The sequence below is a fragment of the Raphanus sativus genome, chromosome 6 (assembly GCF_000801105.2).
Source record: "Raphanus sativus cultivar WK10039 chromosome 6, ASM80110v3, whole genome shotgun sequence".
Lineage (NCBI taxonomy): Eukaryota > Viridiplantae > Streptophyta > Magnoliopsida > Brassicales > Brassicaceae > Raphanus > Raphanus sativus.
The window spans coordinates 30,007,439-30,035,246 of NC_079516.1; the positions used below are offsets into that span (position 1 = coordinate 30,007,439).

The window sequence follows — 27,808 nt, forward strand, 5'->3', positions numbered from 1 at the left end:
TGATTATTTAAACACATTAGTACACATTGTTATTTATCAAAATTTTATATTAATACACATTGGCGATCATGTATAACATTTAGTAAAAATAAAGATTAAAAAAATGACTCCCGCTCAGTCGAGCGGGTCATGATCTAGTCTTCAGTTAAAACTAAATTTGAGAAAAGACACATATCATATACAAACTTCACGAAGTAATCGCAGGACAAACGACCACATTTGTAATCGAAAGTTGTCCAACAATTTTTGCTAAAGAAGTTGTAGCCTGATTCAAATATTCCCACATATTCAATAAGATTAGTAAATAAAAGCTTAAATGAGTCTAAACATATTGTAAGAGAGGAAGCATACCCCAGATTAATTGATTTTTCTCTACGAGGTTGTAGTTGTACGGGTGCAAGTTGCAGTGGTGCATATGTTTCCTTTCGATTGGTTGCTCGATCTACACTTGAATTGCCTTCAACGGCATTTGGACTTCCATGTACCTGAAACTGAGTGTATTTATATGTGTTAACATAATTTATTTATTTTATGTGACTGGCTTTTCTATTTTATAAAATCATTTGAATCACCTTCTTTTGCAGTTTAAAATTTTCTTTACGCATGATATCTACCATACTATGTAGCTCTTGGTTCTCTTTTTGGATGATTTGTCCCTATAAGATAATCAAACATGGTTAGTTTAAAGTTACGGTAGAAAAAACAAAAGAAATGTAGCTGCCTATTTATCATTCCACAATAACATATTTTTATTAATTATTTAGCTAACAAACCTTAAGGTTGAGGTCTCTAATTTGATCCGTCAAAAGTTGGTCCTGTAGAAAGGAAAAACGTATTGACTGGGAATTACATTTGATTTTGGACTACTTTCAGTTACGATCAATACTCCAATTAATCAAAACTGGACAAAACCCCCCAAATACTCCCGAAACCAAGGGATACAAGGACAATTTATAAATAACAACGAAACTTAGGTTCACATTTTAGGTTGAACCTTTAAATTCAACTCTCTTCTAATAGCCAGTCAAAGAGCCATGTAGATTAATGAATAAATAATATTAATTTTTTTAAAAAATCAAAAATAGCTACAAAAAAAAATAACGTCAACTTTAATGATGTTGACGCCGCCAGCTATACCCTAAGTTCAAATCCTAGACCTTAAATATGAATCGTAGAGTCTAAATTCTAAACACATACCCTAAACCAAAACTCTATACCATAATTCCAAACCCTATACCCTAAACTCAAATCCTAAACCTTAAATCGTAAACCTTAAACTCAAATTCTACACCCAAATCTTAGACTCTAAACCCAAACCAGAAGGTTTGGGTTTAGAGTCTAAGATTTAGGTATAGAATTTGGGTTTAAGATCTAGGATTTGAGTTTAGGATTTAGGGTTTGGATTAAGAATATAGAGTTTGAGTTTAGGGTCAAGGGTTTAAATTTAAGGGTTTAAGGTTTTGGTTTAAAGTTTAGGATTTAGGGTATAGGGCTTGGGTTCGGATTTGGGTTTAGGATTTTGAATTTAGGATTTGGATTTGAGAGTCTAGCGTTTGAATTTATGGTTTAGGGGGCGGCGTTAGCGTCGTTAAAATTGAAGTTATTTGTTTTAATTATTTTTTATATTTTTAAAAAAATTTAATATATTTATTCATTAATTTACATGGCATTTTGATTAGCTATTAAAAGGGTGGTGAATTTAAAGGTTCACCCTACTTCTGGCGGCGCGAGGGTTTCTGAGGCAATTCCGGTGGTTTCTCAAGGGGAGAATGGATCTCCGTCACAAGGGAGGCTACGGCAAGAAGTCTTTGAGCGGGAGGGAGGAATCGAGAACGGGACAGTAGGCGAGTTCAGTGGAGATAAGGATGGGGAAGCCAGGCAGAACACATCACCGTGAAGGAAGGGACCTGCGGAAGAAGTCAATCCGGAGGTTTCAGTCGTAGATGGGGTGGCTTCGATCCAAATACCAGAGGAGATTTTTGATGAAGCAGAGTTGTTGTGGAAGAGTTATGCAGTGGGCTATTTCATTGGGGATACTCCACATGTCGGTTCCATTCACGCCATGGTGAATCGAACTGGACATCTCCTAAAGTTGGCTCAAAGATTGATGTCCAGTTCATTGAGAAGAACACTGTGTTGTTTCGCATTGAGAATAGTAGCATGAGGGATCGAGTTATCAAGAGGAAGTATTGGCACATTGCGGATGTTCCTCTAGTGGTCAGCATGTGGACTCCGGAATCAGCGCTTCATCCACCGGACCTCTCTGCTATGCCACTGTGGGTTGACATCCGGGGAGTCCCAAATGATTTGTACTCACACAAAGGTTTGAAATGTTTGTCGAAAGCGGTGGGAGGGTTTGTCAAACTCCATCCACATACTGAGCGTTGTGTCAGGTTGGATGTTGCTCGAATCCTTATAGAGGTTGATCTGCACAGGCCTTTAGTGGAGAAGATTTCTTTTAAAGATAAGCAAGAGAGTATGAAGGAGCTAGAGGTTACCTTTCCATGGCTTCCAAACGGGTGTAATATATGCCAAAAATGGGGGCATAAGGGTGTGGAGTGCAAAGAGAAGGGGATTGTTATACTACAGAATTCGGTGGAGGAAACTGTGAGTAAATCTTTGCTCAGGTACCAGGAGTGTATTCAAACACTCAGCAAAAAGCAGCGAATGGAACTGAAGAGCTGATTCATGAACTAAATTATTTAACACCCATCAGGGTGGATTCTGAGCATGTCGAAGAAGAGAAAAGGAATGAACATCTGAGTATTCAATTGACTGAACCTACCACTGAGGCGTTTGCAGCAGAGCACGATGGAAACTGGACTACAGTTAATAGAGGTGACCAGAAGCAAACGGGAAATTCACCATTTACCGGAGAGTAGCAGCAAGAGAAATCAATGACTTTTGGTTCCCCTTCTCGATACAGTCCTCTAATGGTGATAGAGGAGGAAAAGGAGGGGGATAATGATGAGGTTGATGATAAAGATACCGAGGAGGGAGAGATTACTGAAGATAAGGTAGAAGAGGCGAAAGGGGAGAAAGCTTCCAAAGCAAGAGGGAAGCAGACTAGTGGGCTTGGTGCTAATAAGGCCAGCAAGAAGAAATCTGTACGAGCGAAGGACTTGATTTTGGCGGGAGCGACTACATACAAAAAAACTTCCGTTAGGAAGTTATGACGTCATTCTTTGCTTGGAACATGCGGGAATTTAACATGGCCCGCAAGCATAATGCCCTCCGTACTTGGATTCCGAAAGAGAAGCCTTTGTTTGGATGTTTGGTTGAGACACGGGTTCAGAAAAGAAATCATCAAAAGTGCATGAGTGTAGCTATGCCACATTGGAATAGTCTTACAAATTATGAATATCATCCACTAGGAAGAATATGGGTTTGCTGGTCAGAGGGAGTGGTGGTCACATGGCTTCACATGTCTTCGCAGATTATCACATGTGCTGTTCAGATACCAGATACCGGTGAGCAGTTTATTTGTTCAGCCGTCTATGCCTTCAATACTGTAGCGGAGAGGGCTCAGCTTTGGGAAAATATCAGAGGTATTAAGGCAGCTTATGATCAGTTGGGACTCCCATGGATATTGATAGGAGACTATAATGAAACTCTAGCTTCAGTGGAGCACTTGAGGGGGTTTGATTACCGTAGCAGTCAGGTAGGGATGAGGCAGTTTTAGGAGGTGGTTTCCGACTGTGGTTTGACTGATTTACCGAGCACATGTGCTCAGTTCACCTGGTGGAATAGTAGAGATGAGGATCCAATTTGGAAAAACGTTGGATAGAGCTTTAGTTAATGGTGCATGGATGAGCTATTATCCTCAGGCGTATGCACATTATGAGGCTGGTGGAGTTTCTGATCATGCGAGATGTTACGTACGGTGCGCAGGAACTCAAAATGAAGCCAGGAAACCGTTCAGGTTTTTTAATTATTTAGCTGAGCATCCGGACTTTCTACCAACTGTTGCAGAAGTATGGAATTCAACTGAACCTATACTCCATTCCCGAGCTGCCTTAACCATGCTGGACAGGAAGATGAAGGTGCTGAAGGAGGCTTTACGAGCACTGAATAGAACGCACTATGGAGACATTTCAAACAGAACAAAGCAGGCAAATGAGGAACTCTGCGATTGCCAAAATAAAGCTTTACATGATCCAGAGCCTGAGACCTTCGCAAGAGCAACTGCAGCTTCGGAAAAGTGGAATCATTTAGCCCATATTGAAGAGAAGTACTATAGGCAAAAATCATGCGTCATATGGCTGCAAGCAGGGGATCAAAATACAAAGTATTTCCATCGAGTGGCACAAGGCAGGGCTGCGAGAAATATGATCAGAAGGTTGGTCAATGCGCAGGGAGAAACCTTGTTATCACAGCCGGAGATTAAGAAAGAGGCAGTATCCCACTTTCAGGATTTTCTGCAAACACAAGATCCCTCAACTGCCGATGTCTCAGTAGATTACTTGCGAAGTTTGCTTATCTATTGATGCTCACCAGCAAACGCTGTGGCTCTTGTTGGTCCAGTCTCTGCTCAGGAAATACTGAAAGCGATTCAATCATTACCTAATGACAAAGTCTCAGGTCCTGATGGATATACGAAAGAGTTATTTGTTGCAGCCTGGCCAGTAGTCGGAAAAGAGTTTGTAGCTGCAATACAATCTTTTTTTCTGTTTGGATTCATGCCGAAGGGGATCAATGCCACTATCCTTACGCTGATACCAAAGACAGAAGAGGCACTCACAATGAAGGATTATAGGCCCATCGCTTGCTGTAACTTTCTCGACAAAGTTATCTCTAAGGTATTAGCTTCCAGGCTAAGGATTATTTTCCCGGACGCTATCGAGCCAAATCAATGTGCCTTTATTGAAGAGAGACTTCTACTGGAAAATTTTCTACTAGCGTCGGAGCTTGTGAATGAATACCATAAGACTCAAGGTAAAGATCGATGTGTGGTGAAGTTTGACATAGCTAAGGCTTTTGATACAGTCAAATGGTCTTTCATTATCTCTGTACTTCAAGCCATGGGTTTGCCGGTGCAGTTTATTAACTGGATCTGAATTTGTATTTCCACAGCAGCTTTCTCAGTCTCAGTCAATGGTAGCTTGGAAGGTTTTTTCACCAGTGCTAGGGGCATCAGGCAGGGCTTCTCACTTTCGCCGTATCTCTATGTTATTCTTAACAATGTTCTATCCAAACTTCTCAATCAGGCTGCAGAGGAAGGGGAGTTTGATTATCATCCTCAATCAGCTTACACATCTTAGTTTCGCTGATGATATATTGGTCTTCTCAGATGGTACTGCTCGGTCCCTAGCAGGGGTTATGGGTGTGATGGGAAGGTTTTTGAAGATTTCTGGTCTACACATCAATGTCGCCAAATCTTCGATTTTATCTTCAGGGACCAATCTGGCACCTCTACTTAATGCGGCTACAAGGATGGGTATCAGTGAAGGCTCCTTTCCTATTAGGTATCTCGGAATGCCTTTAACGACGAAGACGCTGTCGACTACAGATTACGAGCCGTAGATAGATAAGATCAGAAGAAGAATGTTGTGCTGGTCGACCAAGGCCCTATCTTATGCTGGTCGTTTACAACATATAAAGACGGTTGTAGCTAGTATAGTGAATTTTTGGAGCTCGGTGTTCATTTTGCCTGCGAGATGTTTGGATACCATAGAAAGTATGTGTAGCAACTTTCTCTGGTCTGGATCACCTAACCCCAGTCACAAGGCGAAGGTTAGTTGGGAAGAAGTATGTTACCCTAAAGAAGGAGGTTTAGGGATTCGGAAGTTGAGAGATTCAGGGACGGTCTTTGCTCTTAAACTTATCTGGCGCTTATTTACGCAATCGACGTCACTTTGGGTAACCTGGACGAAGCATTATTTGCTTAAGTATACATCTTTCTGGGACGTTCGTGACAATACAAAGGGATCTTGGATTTGGCGCAAGTTGTTAAAGCTGCGTCCATTGGCCTATATTTTTGTGCGGTGTGAGGTAAGAGATGGAAGTACAACTTACTTTTGGTTTGAAAATTGGTTAGATAAAGGCTGGCTGATAGACATCACAGGAACAGTAGGAACTACTTACCTTGGTGTTCTTCGACATGCTACGGTTAACCAGGCAGCGAATCATGACGGCTGGACAATAAGGGGAGCTCGGTGTAGACGGTATCAAGTGTTATACGGTGACATCATCTCAGCGACCCCGCCTCATCCAAGTAAGGGGAAAGACATAGTAATGTGGAAGCATGGTGAGGATGACTACAAGGAAGCTTTTTCCTCCAAGGCAACTTGGAACCTGTTAAGGGCGAGGAAGGATAGAGAGCAGTGGAGGAAGGTAGTTTGGTTCCCGCAAGGAGTGCCACGATACGCTTTCATAATATGGCTTGCTATAAGGGATCGTCTGTCGACTGGAATAAGAATGAGGAGTTGGGACTAGTACAGGGCTGTGAACTGTGTGGGAAGAGAGATGAAGCCAGACATCACCTGTTTTTTGCGTGTCCGTATTCCTAAACGGTGTGGGAAGAGTTAGCGAAAGGGCTCATAGGAAGGGGGATAAATCCAGATTGGAATTGGACAGTCCAATATCTGATTGGAGTGCAGCAAAACATGAAGTCTGTGTTAGCTAAAATGTTATTTCAGAGCACTGTCTATCATATATGGAGGGAGAGGAATAGCAGGAGACATCAGCAACCCCGGTTAAATGTTGAGCAAATGAAAAGAAGGATATATAAGGCAATAAGGAACATGATTATTTCTCTCAAGTATAGGCATGACGACAAGTTTGCAGGACTGATGCAATGCTGGTTTCAGCATACGTCATAAGACTCGAAGCTTTTATTTTTTAGTTCTTTCTTATGAGTTTTAGTAGCCGGGGGTGTGATAACCCGCCCTTTGGGGTAAAATGGTCGAGATCGACAAAGTCGGAGTTTGGAGCCAAGCTTTTGGGAATCAAAGGATGAGGAGAAATGTTAAGTTTTGATCATTTCAAACTTAACATGGTTCAGAGAAAATAGAAGATTGGTCGAGCATCAACTCAGTGGTCGAATCGCGGGCGACAACGATGGATCGAGAAGTTTCAAAGTACGAGATGGTTGAAGAATTGATCGTGAGTGAACCAGGAGTCAGATAAGCTGCTCTACCATTTTTAGAAGTGACTTGGATTGATCAGACGGTCGTTTTGGAAGCATAACATTTTTGGAAGCACGACGTGATAAAAGCACGACGTTTTCGAAGCATGACGTGACTTAACCACTAAGTTTTCCCCAAAACTTCGTGTGAGCGGAATATTATTTCAGAGACATTATAAGTCGGAAGCAGGACGGGAAGCAAGCAGGACGGGAAGCAAGCATGACGGGAAGCAAGCACGACGGGAAAACCTGAAATCGACCGAAAACCCTGATTTCGGTATTGTCTATTTTTCGAGGAAGCCGGAGGCTCGGGAGATATTTTTCTTCAAGTTCAGAATCCTTATGGAGTCTATTAATAATATTCAGAGCATCAGAACGGGAGCAGAAAAATATTCAAGATTGATCGCGGGTCGAAAATTCACCAGAAGGACCGAAACCGCACAAATAAACTGAGAAGCTCGAGGTGGCTTGATCTGAGAGGTCAGGACGTGATGTTTATCCTCTAAGTAGCTGAGTGTCAACAGAAGCACAAGGTGTTGAAGCCCAGGAGAGCACAGCATGCAGCTTGACACACAGAAGCACGAGGTGCCGCGAAACCTGCGATCGAAGCATGCAGATCGACATGTGTGCGCTGTGGTGTCGAACTGGATTAGGTCAGGACGTGGATCAGACATCTGGAGGGCGTGGTGTCACCTAGCATGACATCCTGATCATGCAGCCAGCCATGTGGAGCACGAGGTGCCGCGACGCATGCATCCGGAGCCATGCGAAGCGACACACGCGCTGCCACCAACTTCAATCTGATTTGCTGATGTATCCTATATATACCCACGACCCCCTGCCCATTTCATTCATCCATCACACACCAAAATCACTCCCAAACGTGCCTAGAGAGAGAGAGAGAGAAAGTAGAAAAAGAAAGCAAGAGGTTCCGATCTTTTTCGAGCATTTTAGAGAGTTTTCGAGATCAGATTCTCTACTGATTTCGAGTGAGTGTCTAGGGGAGGCTCTGTCCAAACCAATTCGTCCAAGCAAGTCATATTCTCTGGTGATCAAGTGGAGGTGCTGTCCAAGGTCAGTTCAGATCCATGGGTTCTGTTCAGTCGAAGATTTGTAGCTCGATACTCTGCCGAAAGTTCGAAGAAATCGTCCAGCAGCTAGGGGAGGTTCTGCTCGAGTTGAGTCCTGTCCAGACCAGTATCAGGGGAGGTTCTGTCCAAGTTAAGATCAGTCCAGTCCAGTCCATTCAAGATGTCGAGGTTGGGTTTTGGCTAAGTCCTCTCCGATCAACCAGCTGCTTATCGGCAAAGAACACTGTGAGTTGGCTTGTTTGAATTCCACTTGGAATTTAGGATAGTTCTGTGAGTTGGTTTGTTTGAATTCCGTTTGGAATTTAGGTTAGATCGAGTCTGCATATAGATTATAGATTAGATTATATCACGCTATTGCATGGTAGAGTCCTTAGGGTTATTTTAGTATTGAACCGGACTCAGCTTAGCACGGGCTAGGTTGAGATGAAACGGAATTAAGACTGAGTTAATAACCTGACTAGGAGTAGGGCTAGGATGCATCATGTTTTCTATTCTTGCTTGGTTATTTGGTTGAGTGCAGGTTCCCGTTATCTTTAAAGATAGTTTCATAGCAGGAGGCTTAACAATCTGGGTAACGGTTTGATTGAGTAGTTGCTTGATAGATTTAATGCTTGCTTATTTAATCTTATTGATTGTGGTTAGTCAGCTCTTGGTAAGGGAGTGACTAACCGGTTGAGTTATTTATTGTTGATATTGTTGCTTAGTATTTTAGATGATGGTATTAGTAGTCTTAGGCCATGTAGGCCGGATTACTGGTACTAGTTGTTAGTTGTAGAGTCTAGAGTCTAGGATAGAGTTGTGTGGGTTGCCGACAGTATGTGCGTAACCCGCTCATACTAGGCTTGTTTAGGGTTGATTAGTGTTTCCTCGCTGCCTCGTATTTAGCGGGTTTAAGGAAACCCCTTATTCGCTGGATCGGGATGACTCAGAGAGACGGGATCATGGTCTATGGCTGAGTGATTACACGACGGTGTAATGTGACAGTGACCCGAAGGACTGTGGGCTGTCGAGCGGTGACCCGAAGGACTGTGGGCCGCGGTCGGTTGAAAGTTCCTCTCTTCTGGCCTTTGTGGTAGGAAGTTAGGATGTTGCCGATTTTGGGGATGAACACGAAATCACCATTTCCCGGGTTAGAGTGTTTTGTTTTGTTAGAGTGTCGTAGAGGGTTGTGGAACCCTCGAGTTAGTGTAGCATCGATATACGGTGATACGTATTAGATCGAGTCGTAGTATAGTATCTTGTTATTGTGATTGTGGTTGATTGATTTCCTTGCAGGTTCCTGTTACTTGAAGTTAGATCCTGGCAGGAGGCCAAGTCTAACTTAGTAACCGGTTTATTAGATAGTAGTTGTGATTGTTGATTGCTGTGAATTGGTTAGTGTAGGCCTGATGTTGGCATGTATGTGTCTGAAGGATTGCTTGTGAAGGGTGGTGGATATTAAAGCTATGTGGTATCATTGGTTGGCCGATCATGTTCTTGTCTGATTGTTGGTCGACCGATTGATGATACTTATATAGACTAGGTGTCTAACACTACACGAGTATTGAACTCAGGCGTATATATGGTTAACTAAGGGATTGGTTGTTGACTTGTTTTTCATGCAGGGTCCTGTTACTCGAAGTTAGGTAATGGCAGGAGGCCATGTCTAACTCAGTAACAGTTTGTGTAGCCTTAGTTTAGATTTCTTGCTAAGGCTATATTGATTGTTATTTTGGGTTGTCTGGGTTAGTTTTAGGTTGGGGTAGAGGTAGCCAGCTCACTGAGTAACATTAGGTTACTCATCCATCTCCGTTGTCCTTTTTTGCAGGTTTCTTTAGTTGGACGATCGGATAGCTTGGTGCTGGACTTTAGGACAACCGGTGTAGATTTGCTTGCCTTTTGTTAAACGGTATTTTTGATTTGCGTTTAGTTGACTCGATTTTGGCGTTAGGCCGGGACCGGTCTCGAATTATTCAATGTATGAATATTTCTTTGAATCAATAAAGTAATTGTTTTATATGCGCTTCATGAGTACTCTGATATTTGACTAGTCCGGTCTAACACAACGTTAGGTCGTTGTACGGGTTGAAAAGCCTTAGGCCTCGATCTAACGGAAAACATTAACTCTTGATACGGGTTGCAAAGCCTTATGTCTTGAGTTAGCGGGACGAGTTAGAGGATGAACTGGTCTAAGTCGTGGAGTAAATTTTGTGACTCTGACCGGATCGTCCCTAGCCCGTCACGTAGCGCTTCCGGACCATGGTGTTGGGTTGGACGGTCAGTCATGTTCTTGTTTGATTGTTGGCTGGCCGGTTGACCTTTCATCTCCAACCCTTGGCGTTGGTAGCTCCGTCGGTCATGTTCTTGTTTGATTGTTGGCCGGTGGTTCGACTTATGTCTAGGACGGTTCGGGGGTGTTAAAGTGGTGGTATCAGAGCATGGTTACGTCCATGCTTCCGGAACTCATGATTTAATCGGTTTTCAAATATTTTATCGAGTCAAAAGGAGTCACAAAAGGCATTAGGAAACCGGTCACGTCCAGCGATAGAATTTATTGTTTTAGGAATTAGGATTAGATAGTGGAGTTTAGAATTGCTAGGTTGTTGGTTAGCTTTGCGGTTAGGTTGTGGTTAGTTTTGTTGGGTTAGTTGTTGACTAACTTGCGTGTGAGTGTTCTTTTAGTTACAGCTTGTAAGTGTGTTCGTTGATCGGCACTTTAATGGTTGAAACCTTAAAGTGGAAGGAGTTCAAGGCCAAAAACCCAAAGCTGAAGAGATAGAGTGAAGATGGTTCGGAGGACTGGACAGTGGTATGGACTGGACAGTTGGAAAGAAGCGAGACTTCATTTGAGGACTTCAGCAGTATCTGGGTATCTGGAGCAAGAATGATCTATCTGAAGGAAAGGATAGTATCATGGAAAATCAGTGCTATGGCAGAGGCAAAGCAAGATGATGCAGTGATCATTCTATTGAAGAGAGACAGAGACGAGTATGGAGACCAAAGAAATCGAAAGAGAGATTCCAAGGGTAAACTGATGAGAAGCACATCAAGTAATCAAGACCGCGAGACGAAGTGATCCAAGGAGAGATTATCATCAAGGAGAGCATGTCGTGAAGCTGAGTAGTTGCACACTTAAGAATTCGAGGACGAATTCTATTAAGGGGGGGGGGAGAATGTGATAACCCGCCCTTTGGGGTAAAATGGTCGAGATCGACAAAGTCGGAGTTTGGAGCCAAGCTTTTGGGAATCAAAGGATGAGGAGAAATGTTAAGTTTTGATCATTTCAAACTTAACATGGTTCAAAGAAAATAGAAGATTGGTCGAGCATCAACTCAGTGGTCGAATCGCGGGCGACAACGATGGATCGAGAAGTTTCAAAGTACGAGATGGTTGAAGAATTGATCGTGAGTGAACCAGGAGTCAGATAAGCTGCTCTACCATTTTTAGAAGTGACTTGGATTGATCAGACTGTCGTTTTGGAAGCATAACATTTTTGGAAGCACGACGGGATAGAAGCACGACGTTTTCGAAGCATGACGTGACTTAGGCACTAAGTTTTCCCCAAAACTTCGTGTGAGCGGAATATTATTTCAGAGACATTATAAGTCGGAAGCAGGACGGGAAGCAAGCAGGACGGGAAGCAAGCATGACGGGAAGCAAGCACGACGGGAAAACCTGAAATCGACCGAAAACCCTGATTTCGGTATTGTCTATTTTTCGAGGAAGCCAGAGGCTCGGGAGATATTTTTCTTCAAGTTCAGAATCCTTATGGAGTCTATTAATAATATTCAGAGCATCAGAACGGGAGCAGAAAAATATTCAAGATTGATCGCGGGTCGAAAATTCACCAGAAGGACCGAAACCGCACAAATAAACCGAGAAGCTCGAGGTGGCTTGATCTGAGAGGTCAGGACGTGATGTTTATCCTCTAAGTAGCTGAGTGTCAACAGAAGCACGAGGTGTTGAAGCCCAGTAGAGCACAGCATGCAGCTTGACACACAGAAGCACGAGGTGCCGCGAAACCTGCGATCGAAGCATGCAGATCGACATGTGTGCGCTGTGGTGTCGAACTGGATTAGGTCAGGACGTGGATCAGACATCTGGAGGGCGTGGTGTCACCTAGCATGACATCCTGATCATGCAGCCAGCCATGTGGAGCACGAGGTGCCGCGACGCATGCATCTGGAGCCATGCGAAGCGACACACGCGCTGCCACCAACTTCAATCTGATTTGCTGATGTATCCTATATATACCCACGACCCCCTGCCCATTTCATTCATCCATCACACACCAAAATCACTCCCAAACGTGCCTAGAGAGAGAGAGAAAGTAGAAAAAGAAAGCAAGAGGTTCCGATCTTTTTCGAGCATTTTAGAGAGTTTTCGAGATCAGATTCTCTACTGATTTCGAGTGAGTGTCTAGGGGAGGCTCTGTCCAAACCAATTCGTCCAAGCAAGTCATATTCTCTGGTGATCAAGTGGAGGTGCTGTCCAAGGTCAGTTCAGATCCATGGGTTCAGTTCAGTCGAAGATTTGTAGCTCGATACTCTGCCGAAAGTCCGAAGAAATCGTCTAGCAGTTAGGGGAGGTTCTGCTCGAGTTGAGTCCTGTCCAGACCAGTATCAGGGGAGGTTCTGTCCAAGTTAAGATCAGTCCAGTCCAGTCCATTCAAGATGTCGAGGTTGGGTTTTGGCTAAGTCCTCTCCGATCAACCAGCTGCTTATCGGCAAAGAACACTGTGAGTTGGCTTGTTTGAATTCCACTTGGAATTTAGGATAGTTCTGTGAGTTGGTTTGTTTGAATTCCGTTTGGAATTTAGGTTAGATCGAGTCTGCATATAGATTATAGATTAGATTATATCACGCTATTGCATGGTAGAGTCCTTAGGGTTATTTTAGTATTGAACCGGACTCAGCTTAGCACGGGCTAGGTTGAGATGAAACGGAATTAAGACTGAGTTAATAACCTGACTAGGAGTAGGGCTAGGATGCATCATGTTTTCTATTCTTGCTTGGTTATTTGTTTGAGTGCAGGTTCCCGTTATCTTTAAAGATAGTTTCATAGCAGGAGGCTTAACTATCTGGGTAACGGTTTGATTGAGTAGTTGCTTGATAGATTTAATGCTTGCTTATTTAATCTTGTTGATTGTGGTTAGTCAGATCTTGGTAAGGGAGTGACTAACCGGTTGAGTTATTTATTGTTGATATTGTTGCTTAGTATTTTAGATGATGGTATTAGTAGTCTTAGGCCATGTAGGCCGGATTACTGGTACTAGTTGTTAGTTGTAGAGTCTAGAGTCTAGGATAGTGTTGTGTGGGTTGCCGACAGTATGTGCGTAACCCGCTCATACTAGGCTTGTTTAGGGTTGATTAGTGTTTCCTCGCTGCCTCGTATTTAGCGGGTTTAAGGAAACCCCTTATTCGCTGGATCGGGATGACTCAGAGAGACGGGATCATGGCCTATGGCTGAGTGATTACACGACGGTGTAATGTGACAGTGACCCGAAGGACTTTGGGCTGTCGAGCGGTGACCCGAAGGACTGTGGGCCGCGGTCGGTTGAAAGTTCCTCTCTTCTGGCCTTTGTGGTAGGAAGTTAGGATGTTGCCGATTTTGGGGATGAACACGAAATCACCATTTCCCGGGTTAGAGTGTTTTGTTTTGTTAGAGTGTCGTAGAGGGTTGTGGAACCCTCGAGTTAGTGTAGCATCGATATACGGTGATACGTATTAGATCGAGTCGTAGTATAGTACTTGTTATTGTGATTGTGGTTGATTGATTTCCTTGCAGGTTCCTGTTACTTGAAGTTAGATCCTGGCAGGAGGCCAAGTCTAACTTAGTAACCGGTTTATTAGATAGTAGTTGTGATTGTTGATTGCTGTGAATTGGTTAGTGTAGGCCTGATGTTGGCATGTATGTGTCTGAAGGATTGCTTGTGAAGGGTGGTGGATATTAAAGCTATGTGGTATCATTGGTTGGCCGATCATGTTCTTGTCTGATTGTTGGTCGACCGATTGATGATACTTATATAGACTAGGTGTCTAACACTACACGAGTATTGAACTCAGGCGTATATATGGTTAACTAAGGGATTGGTTGTTGACTTGTTTTTCATGCAGGGTCCTGTTACTCGAAGTTAGGTAATGGCAGGAGGCCATGTCTAACTCAGTAACAGTTTGTGTAGCCTTAGTTTAGATTTCTTGCTAAGGCTATATTGATTGTTATTTTGGGTTGTCTGGGTTAGTTTTAGGTTGGGGTAGAGATAGCCAGCTCACTGAGTAACATTAGGTTACTCATCCATCTCCGTTGTCCTTTTTTGCAGGTTTCTTTAGTTGGACGATCGGATAGCTTGGTGCTGGACATTAGGACAACCGGTGTAGATTTGCTTGCCTTTTGTTAAACGGTATTTTTGATTTGCGTTTAGTTGACTCGATTTTGGCGTTAGGCCGGGACCGGTCTCGAATTATTCAATGTATGAATATTTCTTTGAATCAATAAAGTAATTGTTTTATATGCGCTTCATGAGTACTCTGATATTTGACTAGTCCGGTCTAACACAACGTTAGGTCGTTGTACGGGTTGAAAAGCCTTAGGCCTCGATCTAACGGAAAACATTAACTCTTGATACGGGTTGCAAAGCCTTATGTCTTGAGTTAGCGGGACGAGTTAGAGGATGAACTGGTCTAAGTCGTGGAGTAAATTTTGTGACTCTGACCGGATCGTCCCTAGCCCGTCACGTAGCGCTTCCGGACCATGGTGTTGGGTTGGACGGTCAGTCATGTTCTTGTTTGATTGTTGGCTGGCCGGTTGACCTTTCATCTCCAACCCTTGGCGTTGGTAGCTCCGTCGGTCATGTTCTTGTTTGATTGTTGGCCGGTGGTTCGACTTATGTCTAGGACGGTTCGGGGGTGTTACAGTGGGATAGTTTGTACATAACATTATTATTTTTTTGATAGATCAATAAATTTGAAATTTCATCAAAAAAAAGGTTCACCCTAAATTTTGTTCATAAAATAACTATATCTTGATGGGTAGTTATAAAGATTAGGATACATATTTGAATTTACAACCCAATATCATTAATTTAAAATGAGAAGAAAAGATTAAAGAAAGTAATTTGAAGAAAATATTTGTATATTCATAAGTATTTCAAGATTTATTTCATATTTTCTCTTATATTTAGACGATATAATATCTTAGATCTTTTTATTCCGTTAGATATTACAAATTTTGGGTTAATAATAACTATCACAAAATAAGTTTTCAAAGTACTGGGCTAGACCTTGTCCGTTATTATCGTTATAGGTTACATTTTTGTATGTACGACAGACTTACATATAAGACATTACCTTTGTAATTTATTAATCTATGAATTCTCATTACATCCACAAAAGAATCTTAACAAGGTATTAGAACCAATCCACACCATATCTCATTAGTCCGACTCGAGAAGGGTTATGATCATCCCACTAATTAAAAAACCCAAAGAAAGCTTAATTTCATCGAGATACCTAAAAAACATTATTTTGGAAGGGATGTGAGAGTTATGCCGAGAATAAAGGCTATAAGATCTATTAATTCGAAGGAGGCAGTTGGAGAAAAGAACACACCTCAGTAAAATAAGAGAGAACTAAATAATATGTAATAGACTTGGATTAATCTCCTTATTGACAATTGTTTTAACGTTAGAAGGACAACAAAATTAGCGAAGTGAAAACATTGATAAGTGATAATGACTCATAATTTCTCTAAGTCCAATCGAGTGCTTTGAAAAATGGATCATTCACGAAACCCATGGGAAGGAACACCACAACAAAATGATCGCATGTAAGGAAGCATCACCATCTCTTCAATGTGGCGGCTGCTCTTCGTTACCAATACTTACTATTGAATTCTGGAGTTATTGCATCTTGATAACGTGCTATCTTATTAACCGAACTCTCACTACAATCCTCAAAGGGAAAATGTCATATAAAACACTATACATAAAACTGCAACCATTGAATCATCTCAAAATTATGGGTCCCTGATACGTTCACAATCAGAAAAATGGAGGTGTCAAGTTCGAATCTCGACTTCCATTTTGGAAAGAAGGAATGGCATGTTTAAACCTTCAAACTGGCATTATCTCAGTTTTACAAGACGTTATTTTATGTGAACAGGTTCCCTTTTGCGGTCTTTTTAGCAGCGGATCAGACACTCTTCCCTACAGAGCGGAACTTTTGAATTTGTGGAAGATGACTTCTTTGATTTGCCAAAAATACATGTTCATGCAGCTGAGAATATCTATGTATCTGAAAAAAACCTTCACCATTAAATTACCTATCCTAAACAACATTGAAACTCTTTTTGAGTTTACAACACATGAGAAAAATACTTGTCGCTTCGCTGGATCCAAAAATGCAAGTGGATGTCTTTATCTCACGACACTGGCTGATCATACTGCTCTTGGCTGATGTCATTGACAAACCAAACAACCAACAAATCTGGCCGATTATGTTACTACCTTACTTCATTGGCCTTACCAGACAAAACACCATTAGTCAATTTACAACCTCTCTCTCATGTTCCAAACTTTTTGATCAGTATCAAGTTTATCTCTTCCTGATTACCTATGCCATCAAACCACTTAACTATAAGTATGATGTGGAAGATGAATTGTAGTGCTTGAGGATAGCTGTATATGGACGGTTGAAACCTTACCACCAAGGAAAAACTCTTGGATGTAAAAATGGGCTTCCATTTTAAATTCAAATCACACAGCTCTCTCAAGAGACAGAAAGTTCATCTTGTTGTTCTCGGAAAGAACAAACAAGGGGAAGGGGGGGGGGAGTTAACTACACTGAAATATTTGCCATCTCGTGAAAGTGGTTACAGTAAGATCTTTCCTCCAACAAGCTGGCTCACTGGATGGGGAGGTATATCAGATGGACTTGCACACTGCCTTCCTTCATGGAGATATTGAAGAGGAAATCTCTTTGAAATTTCCTCTGATTTTCAGAACAAACGACAAACACAATGTTTGTCAACTTCATAAATCACAATATGGTTTAAAGCAAGCACCTCGTTGTTAAATTTCAAAGCTAGCTACCTCATTGATCGAGTATGGGTTTGATGAAAATGTGAATGATCACTCTTTAGTCACTCTTGAAAAATAAGGAGGTCGTATACATGTCCTTTCCTATGTGAACGATCTCATCATAACAGATAAAATCACCTCTGAAATTGATAATGTCAAGGACTAATTGATTACATACATGTTTCAAGATGAAGTATTCGAGAATTTCCGGTGTTTTATTCGCATAGAAGTTGCACATAGCCCTGCAGGAATGTCTATATGCTAACACAAATTCTCACTTGATACCATCTCTAAAACGGGACTTCTGGGTGTAAAGCCAACTACATTCCAACTTGAGCAGAATCACAAGTTTCTCGATGAAGATGGTGATATTATGATGAACGATATTGGTATCGTTATCTCACTGGAAATATTATTTGCTTGAGTACCATCAGACCATAGCTAAGCTATGTTATCCATGTTTTTTGTTCATGAACAATCCAAAAGAGTCCCAAAGGGAAGCAGCTTTCAGCATGGTTCAATATCTGAAAAAAAACAGCCATGGTCAATTAACTCTTTCAAGCAAACACAGAATTGGTACTCTCAGTGTGGTGAGATTGGGGAGCCTGTCCCAACAAGAGGATCAATCACATGTTGGTTTATTCAACTAGGTTGTTCACTTATCTCGTGTAAGAAATACAACATTGTCTATCTTCATTAGTGAAGCCGAATACCGTGCCAATGGCAGGCATGGTGATTGACCCCTTTGGCTGCAAGAACTATCTCCTTGTCTTAGTATAAACTGAGACGCTCCAACAGTTCTACATTTTGACAATATTTCTGCAATCAACCAAGCCGCAAATCCTTGCAACCATACACACCACAAGCAAGTCGGAAGAGACTGCCATTTCATAATCAGAGGTTCATCACCAACAAGCATGTTTTCACAACATCCCAATTGGCTGATATATTACGAATCACTTGGGCAGAAAAAAATTTAAACTTTTTTCTGTAAACTAGGTGCTTGTTATCTCCACACACCCATTTGAGAGAGGGTATTAGACATAGACCTTGTCCGTTATAACTGTTATTAGGTTACACCATTGTGTGTATGAAAGACTTGTATATGTAGTCTATCATTATAAGAATCCTCCTTACGACCACAAAAGATCTTTAAATTAAGATAAAAGAGGATCACCAATAGCTTTGCACAAAATGATGCATATGCATATTACCTTTTTTAGACGAACACCTTTTAGACTTCTTTCTAGCTGGTCTTCAAGGTTTTGTAGATCATTAGCATTCATTCCAGAAATTTCTTCTCCGATAAGTTTCCTGCATTTTGTTAATTTAAATTGTAATACTTTAGGAATTGGAATATAGTTTCCTTTAATACTCTACTTCTAATTTTTTTTGGTTTACAATTCTTAAGTGATTTTCTTGTATCATTGGTCTTTGTTGGTAATTGATACTTGAGAAATATTAGCGGGATTAGTTGTCATAAAGTTTTATAAATGTGAATTTTGAAAAAGAATTAAGGGATGTTTCCAAAAAAAAAAACAGAATTGAGGGGATTTCTGAATGAATAATTCTTGGGTGGGACTGGGGGGGATAATAGTAGTTGCAAACAAAAAGGTTATTTAAAAAAAAAAAAAATTTGTTTCGGTCATCAAAACATCCCTAAATCCTAAATCTTAAACTCTAAACCATTGGATAAATCCTAAATATTAGGGTTTAGGATTTATTCAAGGGTTTATGGTTATGGTTTATAGTTTAGTATTTAGGGTATAGGGGTTAGTGTTTTGCTGACTGTGTTAAAAATATTTTTTTAGATAGATGATTTAGGAATTTTCTAAGGATTTAGGATTTTACCAAGGGTTTAGGGTTTACCAAAATTTAGGGTTTAGGATTTAAAGGATTTTTTTTACATCTTAGAATTTAAGGTTTTAGTGTTTAACTGATCGTATTTAAAAAAAAAAGATCTTTTTTTTACATTTATATTTACTATTACCTTCTTTATTTTACTAACATAATATAACTTAAAAATATATATATATATATTTTTAAAAATACTAAATATAAAAAAAAAATTAGTTCGTAACCTACATGTTCAATTACTTGTTGTGACTATCAAAAGTTTAATAAGATCTTCTACTTGCCAAAAAAAAAAAAATAATAATAATAAAAAGACAAAAGTATCGGCCTAGAGGCCCTAGACGACGGTGAAACAAAATTGAATTAAATCACCCATATTTTTTTGTGTTCACACAATTTGCCGTGTATAATACTTTTCCTCTATTATACTAATTCGACCTAGTCTCTTTATCACCATAACACTCCGTTTATACTCTTTACTTTTTATGGAACAAGAGCTTTTACCTGTGGCATTCTTGTAGATAATGGAGCTGTTGCTGCAAAGTCGCGACCTCTCTTTGCCAAAACTAGTAACATTAAAAGAAAACTATAAATTTTGGTTGATATGAATAAATTTACTAAAGAGGCCCGGTGTTCAGAAAAAAAACTAAAGGGGCCCATATCCAAGGCCATGGTTATGAACTTATGTTACAGAGTTTGAGGAGCTCCCTTAAGGCCCCTTTCATTTGTAAAATCAGAAGCTCTATATTCATCCATTATTAACACATAAAAATAGATAAAAGATATGAAATAATAACACAATATTTTTATTTGACTACATATATGTAACTTCTTTTCTTCTTATAGACAATGAAATTTTATTATTATTAATTTTACTTGGAATTTTTTCCATCCTTTCGCATGTGTAAATATTTTTTAAAAGGTCTATTAGACATTCACCAATACAGGATCCTAATCCCACATACTCAGAAACAAAATATAAAATACTATTTTCGTGTTATACATTATTCGATCATATGACTTCTGAACTTTATTTTGGTATTTTCAGTTGAGATGACAACACTTAATTATTTTTTCACTAAATCTTAAAACTTAAAAAAAAAACTTTTTGAACCAACTTAATTATATATATTACTATTTTTCTTTCACGAGATTCTTATGATCTAAAACAATTTTTTAACAAAAAGATAAATTTTAGTTTCCCTACACACTTAAAAAACAAAATTCCTTTACCTTTTCGGTAATCATACAAATTTATATGTATATTTGAGGTAAAATTTGTAATATTTTAATTTTAGAATTTTGCTATATGTAAAAATGTAAACTTATTTTTTAGGAAACAACATTTCATTTTTTCAAAAGCCTATACTCAAACTGGTGGTCTGGTATTAGAATTTGATTCAAAATGCCTGGAGTTATAAGTTCACAACTAGATTTTGATCCGTGCGCAGTGGCGGAGGCACACTCATTAACATGGGGGCAATGAACCCAACAAGAACAAAAAATTAGTGTAACTTGAAGCTTAATATATATAATGCCTCCACTCATAATTTTTTTTTGCTTCCATAGTTTTGTCTATGTCCCCAACAATAATATTTTCTGCCTCCGCCACTGCCCGTGCGCCCGCACGGGTTTTTATTTAATTTTTATAATATCCAATATTAAATATTTGTTTAACCTACATTTAACACACTGATATTATAGCAAACTTGATTGACATTATTTTTGTTTATTGTCTTAACAGTCAAAATATTGTCTAGAATAGTCAATAGTATTTGTAGTTGGATTCTTATTTTAATTGTATGTTGTTTTGTTTTTTTCTGTATATTTTCTTAACACCGAAAACTTTAAAATCAGAATTAGTTGAACTATTGCATTTCATCTAGGAAACACTAAGTTGTCCTTTTGTTTCTTTTTCTATTTATATGATAATAGAAGTAGTTGTTTTAGATATACATAAATGATTAGTAATACAATTTTGTATTTAATTATTTTTGTTTTATTTGTGTAAATTTTAGTTAATATTATTATTGTATTATTAATATTTAAATTTTATATAGTTTAGCCTTTAGATATATTGTGATTCACCTAATATACTTTTATGTAAACATATATGCATGAGGCAAAATTAGAGAATAAGCTAATTTTATGTTTTAAATTATTTTTTTCCGAAATCAACTAATAAATAATATCTACCTTGATGAAATAAAATTATATCTATCTTATCTATATTATCAAAACATAAGTAATTTTGGGAATTGTTTGGAAACATGAAAAACAGTATAAAAAGAAATATAATGCTATTTAGAAATAATAAAATAATTAAAAATTTATATACATATTTCATATCAAAATAATAATTTAAAATTAATTTATATCAAAAATTGATTCAAAAATATACATATAATCAAAAATTAATTTTTACTAAAATATTTTCCATTATAAAAGATGTTTTCAATATATATATGAAAAATACAATACAAAACACAATTTCAAACACCAAATTACATATTTTAGGAATTATTTAGATAAATAATTGATTGTTTACTTTTTAGGAATATTTTGTTAAGATAGTTAATGCTCGTTTATATTCAAAGGCTTACCAATAATAGATTTTGGTTTTCGTAATATTAGTATATAGCTATATATTAATTGGTTTAGATTTGGAAGCTAAAATCTAGCTAGTATTAATTCGAACTCAAGCAATAATGACATTGATTATATCAGTTATTTCCAAAATAAATAATATTTATTATGTTAATTAACTCAATGGCATATTATTGTAATTATTAAAAAATACTTAGGGCTAATTTAAATTTGTACTTCAGTTTTAATAGATTACTAGATCTTGACCCGTGCGACAGCACGGGTATTAATTTTCAGTTTTAGTTTTTTTTTATACTAAATAATATATTTATAAGATTTAATCGTTTTATATTGACTAAGTTAGGGGTGGGTATTTGGGTATCCACTCGAATTCGGTTAAAATCTATTCGGATTTGAGTTTTTTGAGTTTAAAGATTCTACCTCTATTCGGGTATTTATAAACTTTGGTTCCGGTTTGATTCAGATTTTTGCGGGTTTGATAACCCATTTAAACTATTTTTGAATTTTCAAGATTTATATATCTTTAAATTTCCCTAAATCTAAAAATAAAAATAATATAACATGTAAATTTGAGTAATGTAAGCCAAAGTATCTAAATTAAAAATTAAAATAGGTTTAACTTGAATATTTGGATGAAGAATAAATATATATTTTAAATATTTTTGGAGTTTTGATTATTGTTTATCTACTTTAAAATGTTTACTTTTGATTATTTTTTATATTTCAAATATTTTAACCAACTTAAAATAGCTTATATCTTTTTATATCTTGGATATTAATTCGAAAAATAGCTAACATATTGAAGTATATAAATATGATTTAAATACATTTGAATATCCGAAATATTTCGTTCGGATGAAGTTTGGTTATGGTTCTCTAGATACCAAAATGGTAAATCCGTTTGGATATTATCTAGTTTCGGTTCAAATATGCTACTCCCTCTGTTTTTTAAAGATCCATATTCTAGGAAAAAAAATTATTTTAAAAAGATACATTTTTTACTTTTTCAATGTATTATTTAATGAAAATCTGTTAACTTCAAGAAAATTAATTGTGTTTATTGGATTTTTATTGGTTAAAGATTATAGAAAATTGTTATTCACAAAAACCAATGCATTTTTAATGTGATTTCTTAATATATGTGAAAAATCTAGAATATGTATCTTTAAAAAACAGAGGGAGTAATACTTTTTCGTTCAAATTTTTTAAATGAAGAGTTGATATTATAATTTCCAGAATCGTTTGTCTAATAAAAATGTATTTTTTTTTGAATTTGACATTGATTTAATGGAGAAGTTAATGAAGTGTATTTAATTTAAATTTAATTTGGAAAACACATTAATTGAAGTGGAAAAGACAGCATTAAAATAGGAAATATTATTTAATGTCAGTGGCATACCATTGTAAATAAAAGTGAAAACTAAGGGGTATTTTATATGGGTACTTCTCTTTTAATAATATAGATATTATATTTCCATGCCAGATCACTCAAGCAAATTCAGAATATCAACAAAATGTATAGTTGTATCTATCTTATTAAAACAGAAATATTACAACTTCTTCTGGGTGGATTTTAAAGTTGGACCTTATGTAATTAATGTTATATTAATCTATTTATTATTAGACATATCTTTTTATAAATAATTAATATCAACTATTACCATCGTTTTTCACTTCTTACCTTATTATTATATCTACTGCGCATGTTTCCTTATATTGCATACATTAGACATGCTTTTTTATAAATAATTAATATCAACCATTATCATAGTTTTTCAATTCTTACCTTATTATTATATTTACTATGCATGTTTCCTTATATTGCATACATTTTACTATAAGCTTGATACATCCACAAACATATTATACTATAAGATAGATTATTAATAATACATCTACTAACATATAATACTATACGACAGATTACTAATAATAGAATATATTGTCTGTATTCATTAACTTACATCTATCAATATTAGCAATACTATGAAGACGACTAACTTTATACTTTGAATCTATAAACCATCATATTCTAATTTATAACAAAAATGATATTACTGTTACAAATTAGTTTTTATAAAAATTATTTATAGCAACAATTTGTTATATAAGATAAATTTAATCAAAAACCAAATTTTTATTTTTATTTTTTTTCCTGTTCAGAAAAAAAGAAACCTACAAAAATATACCATTAAGTTAGCCAAATATCTTCCGAATAAATAGTAAATCTCACCAACCCAATAAAATGAATTAAAAATATAATAAAAGATATTATGTTTGGAATTTAGCTTACTGGATCGGATATAAATCTGTTCATTTCACGTATGAGTTCTTCGAGTCCTTAACATTTGGATCTAAGTAGGTATTTCAAATTTTTTGGTCTGGGTTGATTTTTTTTGGATCCGGGTTATTTTATTTTTTTATATTATAAATATTAAATAATATACAACGTGTATATAAAATATGTGAATCAAAAATAAATCCGCGCGGACGCGCGGGTCATGATCTAGTTTGCTTTGAGATATAAACATTTTCAGAATATCATTTTGAAGTTATCCATTTCAGAAACTTTTTAATGTCAAAGTTAAAAATTATAAAGGTACTATTTTATCGAAGTCATAGTGAGGCAAATTATAATTGACAAAGATAATAATGATTTTTTTTTAGAAATACCTTAATCTCTGAGGCATGATTCAGTAGTTGATGCTGCTCCTCGTTTACTTGCTTGTACCGCCCAATAATACTTTTCATACTAATCATATTCCAGAAGAAATAAATAATAAGAGTGATATGATAATATATTAGCATTTACAATATTAGTAAAACAGGCCACCAACATTATGTACACAGTCTTTATTAAAAAAAAAATTATGTAAACAGTCTATAAAATTAAACATCAATACTACATGAAATAGGTACAAGTATTATAAATCCTGTATTAATATTTATTCTAGTAAAGTTGTAAAATTTGAGAACTTACAGAAACAGTTGACCAAAAAAGAAAAAAGAGCACTTACAGAAACATATCATACATAGAAATATAAAATATATGTGCTATTACTAAAAACGTAAAATTGTACAGAAAGTTTAAGGTGTTTAGATTTAATAATACACTAGATTCGAATATGTGCGCCTGCGCGGATACACTATTAATTTTATTATAAAATTTAAAGTAATATATAGTAATGTAATTGATTAAGTTAAATTTAAATAATGCATATTAATTTTTTTAGTAATTTGGTCCAATAACATTGTATAGTGTCCTTTTAGAATGGCTGTATTTTAATAGAATAGATGGTGTTCCATACTAATAATGAAAATAATAAAAAAATAATATAGTAATAATACCAAATGGATGATACGCTAAACTTACTATATATCAAATTTTAGGAAATTTAAACCTGAATTTTATGGAAGTGGAAACGTAGACACAATATTTAAAATATATAAGAATGATTATTCTTTTGAAAATATCTACATATAACATAATAGTAATTAATAAATACAATGTATAAAACATCAAACAGATATATTTAAAAAAAAAATGTTTACATCAACATAAATCCAATTTACAAATCTTAAATAGTTAAAGTAAAGATACAGTCATTATGTTAAACGCCAATATATATAATCATTCTCATTTTTATCACATCTACCACATTCTCATTTTATCACATTTTTATAAATAGGTAAAACTATTAAAGTATTGATTACAATATTACCAAAATAATGTGTAATTTTTTGTCTTATTTTTTAGAATAGTAATGATTAATTAATTTAGTGAATTTTTGTTGTATTCAAGTGATTTTAACAAACATAAAAATTTTATTTTGTGTTTTTATCCCATAATAACATCATACAAAAAAAATAAAGAAAGTATTAATTAGTATATGATTATTTATATAATGTACATATAAAATACAATTAATTGTATGATGATACACGTATGATATATAATAGTGACATGAAAAAAAATAGCAATATACTTTTGCAAATACATCCGCACCGGCGTGCGGATCAAAGTTTAATATATATTAAAATTATTCTTATTTTTATCACATCTACCAAAAACTGTTTTCAAATCAATATTTTAGATCCTCATACCAAAGTATCCTAAAGTTAATAGCATCTAATGTGTCAAAATGATCATTTATTATTTTTTGAAACTAATGATCATTTATTTATTCTAACGAAATTTTTTTGATCTAATCTCATCTCATCTCATACTCCTTAATTATTTCTTTAAATGTTTAATGTGTTTTCGTTTAGAAATGTGTCTTCTAAAGGCCCTAGTTAAAATTAAAAAGAAAAACACGATGGAAACTAGCTTCCATGCAACGTAAACGTAGATCTAAACTTTAAGTCTAAACAAATTTCAAAATAATAAATGTCTTAGATGCCTTTTTGAGGATTTCTATGAGTTTTGATTGCAATTTTTGTTTAGATATTTAAGGAATTAGTGGAAAATGAATGAATCCAATATGCATGGAAGATAAACAAATACAAGTTTTTTCTCATATATTTTTTGTTTCATGTAAATGTTGATTGATGAATTCAATGTTTTGTTCCGTCATATATTTGCATTTTTAATAAACGAGAAATTCAGAAAAAATACGTGGTCTTAATCCTTACATACATTAGTTACATACCTAACATGAAACTGCATAATGCAATTCTGTATACCTAATTTTTTTTTTGTAATCAAATTCTGTATACCTAATAAAACCCAAGATAAATTTATATTCGTTCTATATTATATGGAAAGGCACCAGTTACGCTTTTCTAGTTCACAAATTATTATTTAACACACATATAATGGAAACAATGTCAATAGTTAATTAGAAAATAAATTAAACTGCAAAAGAGTACAATATAAACAATTCAAATCTAAATTCTTATACCATTGAACGAGGAAGCAAAAGTCGGAATTTTATCTATGTATATGTTCTTACTACAATTTTAGACTTAATTAGCACGACGTGAAACGCCAACTTTGATCTTGATGACGCTTGCAACAAACTCATACTCAAATATATTTACTTGTTGGCAAAAAAACAATATACTTACTTGTTTGAATATATGAGCAGACTGTATATGAGTGAAGTAAAATCGTTGAAGTCAATTAAGAGTATCCAAATCATATTTACCGAAGCGAATATTACAGTGATAGGCAGGACTCAAATTACTACAAAACTAGAGTATAATAAGGTAGACCAAGTCTAATGATGAAAAAACATGATTTATAATATAAAAACAAAATTTAGACAAAAAAGCTAATAAAAAATATTCCACGAAAGAGCTCTTCGTATCCCTTAAAACATATACTGTAACCCTATTGAGAAACTAGTATGTTATGAGACATGGTCATGGGTCACAATTTTGTCTACATACACATGTCTTCGCATAAGGAACCGCAACAAAGAGAGCTAAGGAATCTAACAGGCAAGTAAATGCAACTCAAAGCAAACAAAATTAATTAGAAAGAAAGATAACAAGATGGTTTTTATTATTAAGAAGCTAACCTTGAATTGCTTGCGAAGTCGTAGAGCTTGCCCGTGCTAGAGAAGATGATAACACCAACTTCAGCATCACAAAGAATTGATAACTCTTTAGCCTTCTTAAGCAACCCACTTCTTCTCTTGGAGAAAGTCACTTGTCGACTTGTCGAATTATCGATCCTGCTTATAACTATTTTCCCTCTCCCCATCTAATGTGCATCACCAATTTCAAGAAGTGTGCACATCGTTAGTGTAAGAAATGACCAAATCTAAATGAACTTCCTGATTCAAACCTTGCTTTAAATTTGTTCTCTTTTAAAGGTTTCCTAATTAATTGTATTGAAATTATAAGTATACTTACGCGTGAAGATTTGACTTACTTGATTAGGGTTTTTTCCAATATAAGGAAAGAATGGTAGAGGAGGACAATAAGCTTTTCTTTAGAAAAAAAAAGACGATAAGCTTCTTTGTTTTTCTTTTCTTCAATATTTATGCCTTCGGAGTTTTCTCTTTCTGTATATATGGCAAGAGGGCGGATTGAGAACAAAACCACTGCTGGTATTACTACAATCAGCAG

The 27,808-nt window shown here is 36.4% G+C and overlaps 1 protein-coding gene across 4 annotated transcripts; it reads right to left on the reverse strand.

The window, feature by feature from the left end:
• Positions 1 to 11: 11 nt before the first annotated feature.
• On the reverse strand, positions 12 to 27,808 carry LOC108831299 (MADS-box transcription factor ANR1). Of its 4 annotated transcripts, none has more exons than XM_056988200.1 (9): positions 27,612 to 27,785; positions 27,256 to 27,440; positions 24,407 to 24,485; positions 19,631 to 19,692; positions 18,487 to 18,586; positions 774 to 815; positions 573 to 656; positions 352 to 485; positions 14 to 265 (listed from the first exon to the last, which is right to left on the reverse strand). In XM_056988200.1, exons 2-9 carry the CDS (start codon positions 27,438 to 27,440, stop codon positions 250 to 252), a joined length of 702 nt encoding a protein of 233 aa, XP_056844180.1. In that variant the 5' UTR covers positions 27,612 to 27,785; the 3' UTR covers positions 14 to 249. The 4 variants fall into 4 exon arrangements, with proteins under 4 accessions (XP_056844182.1, XP_056844180.1, XP_056844181.1 ...); XM_018604856.2 differs by having other exon boundaries at positions 16 to 265; positions 352 to 491; positions 27,612 to 27,756; XM_056988202.1 differs by lacking the exon at positions 774 to 815 and having other exon boundaries at positions 12 to 265; positions 27,612 to 27,808.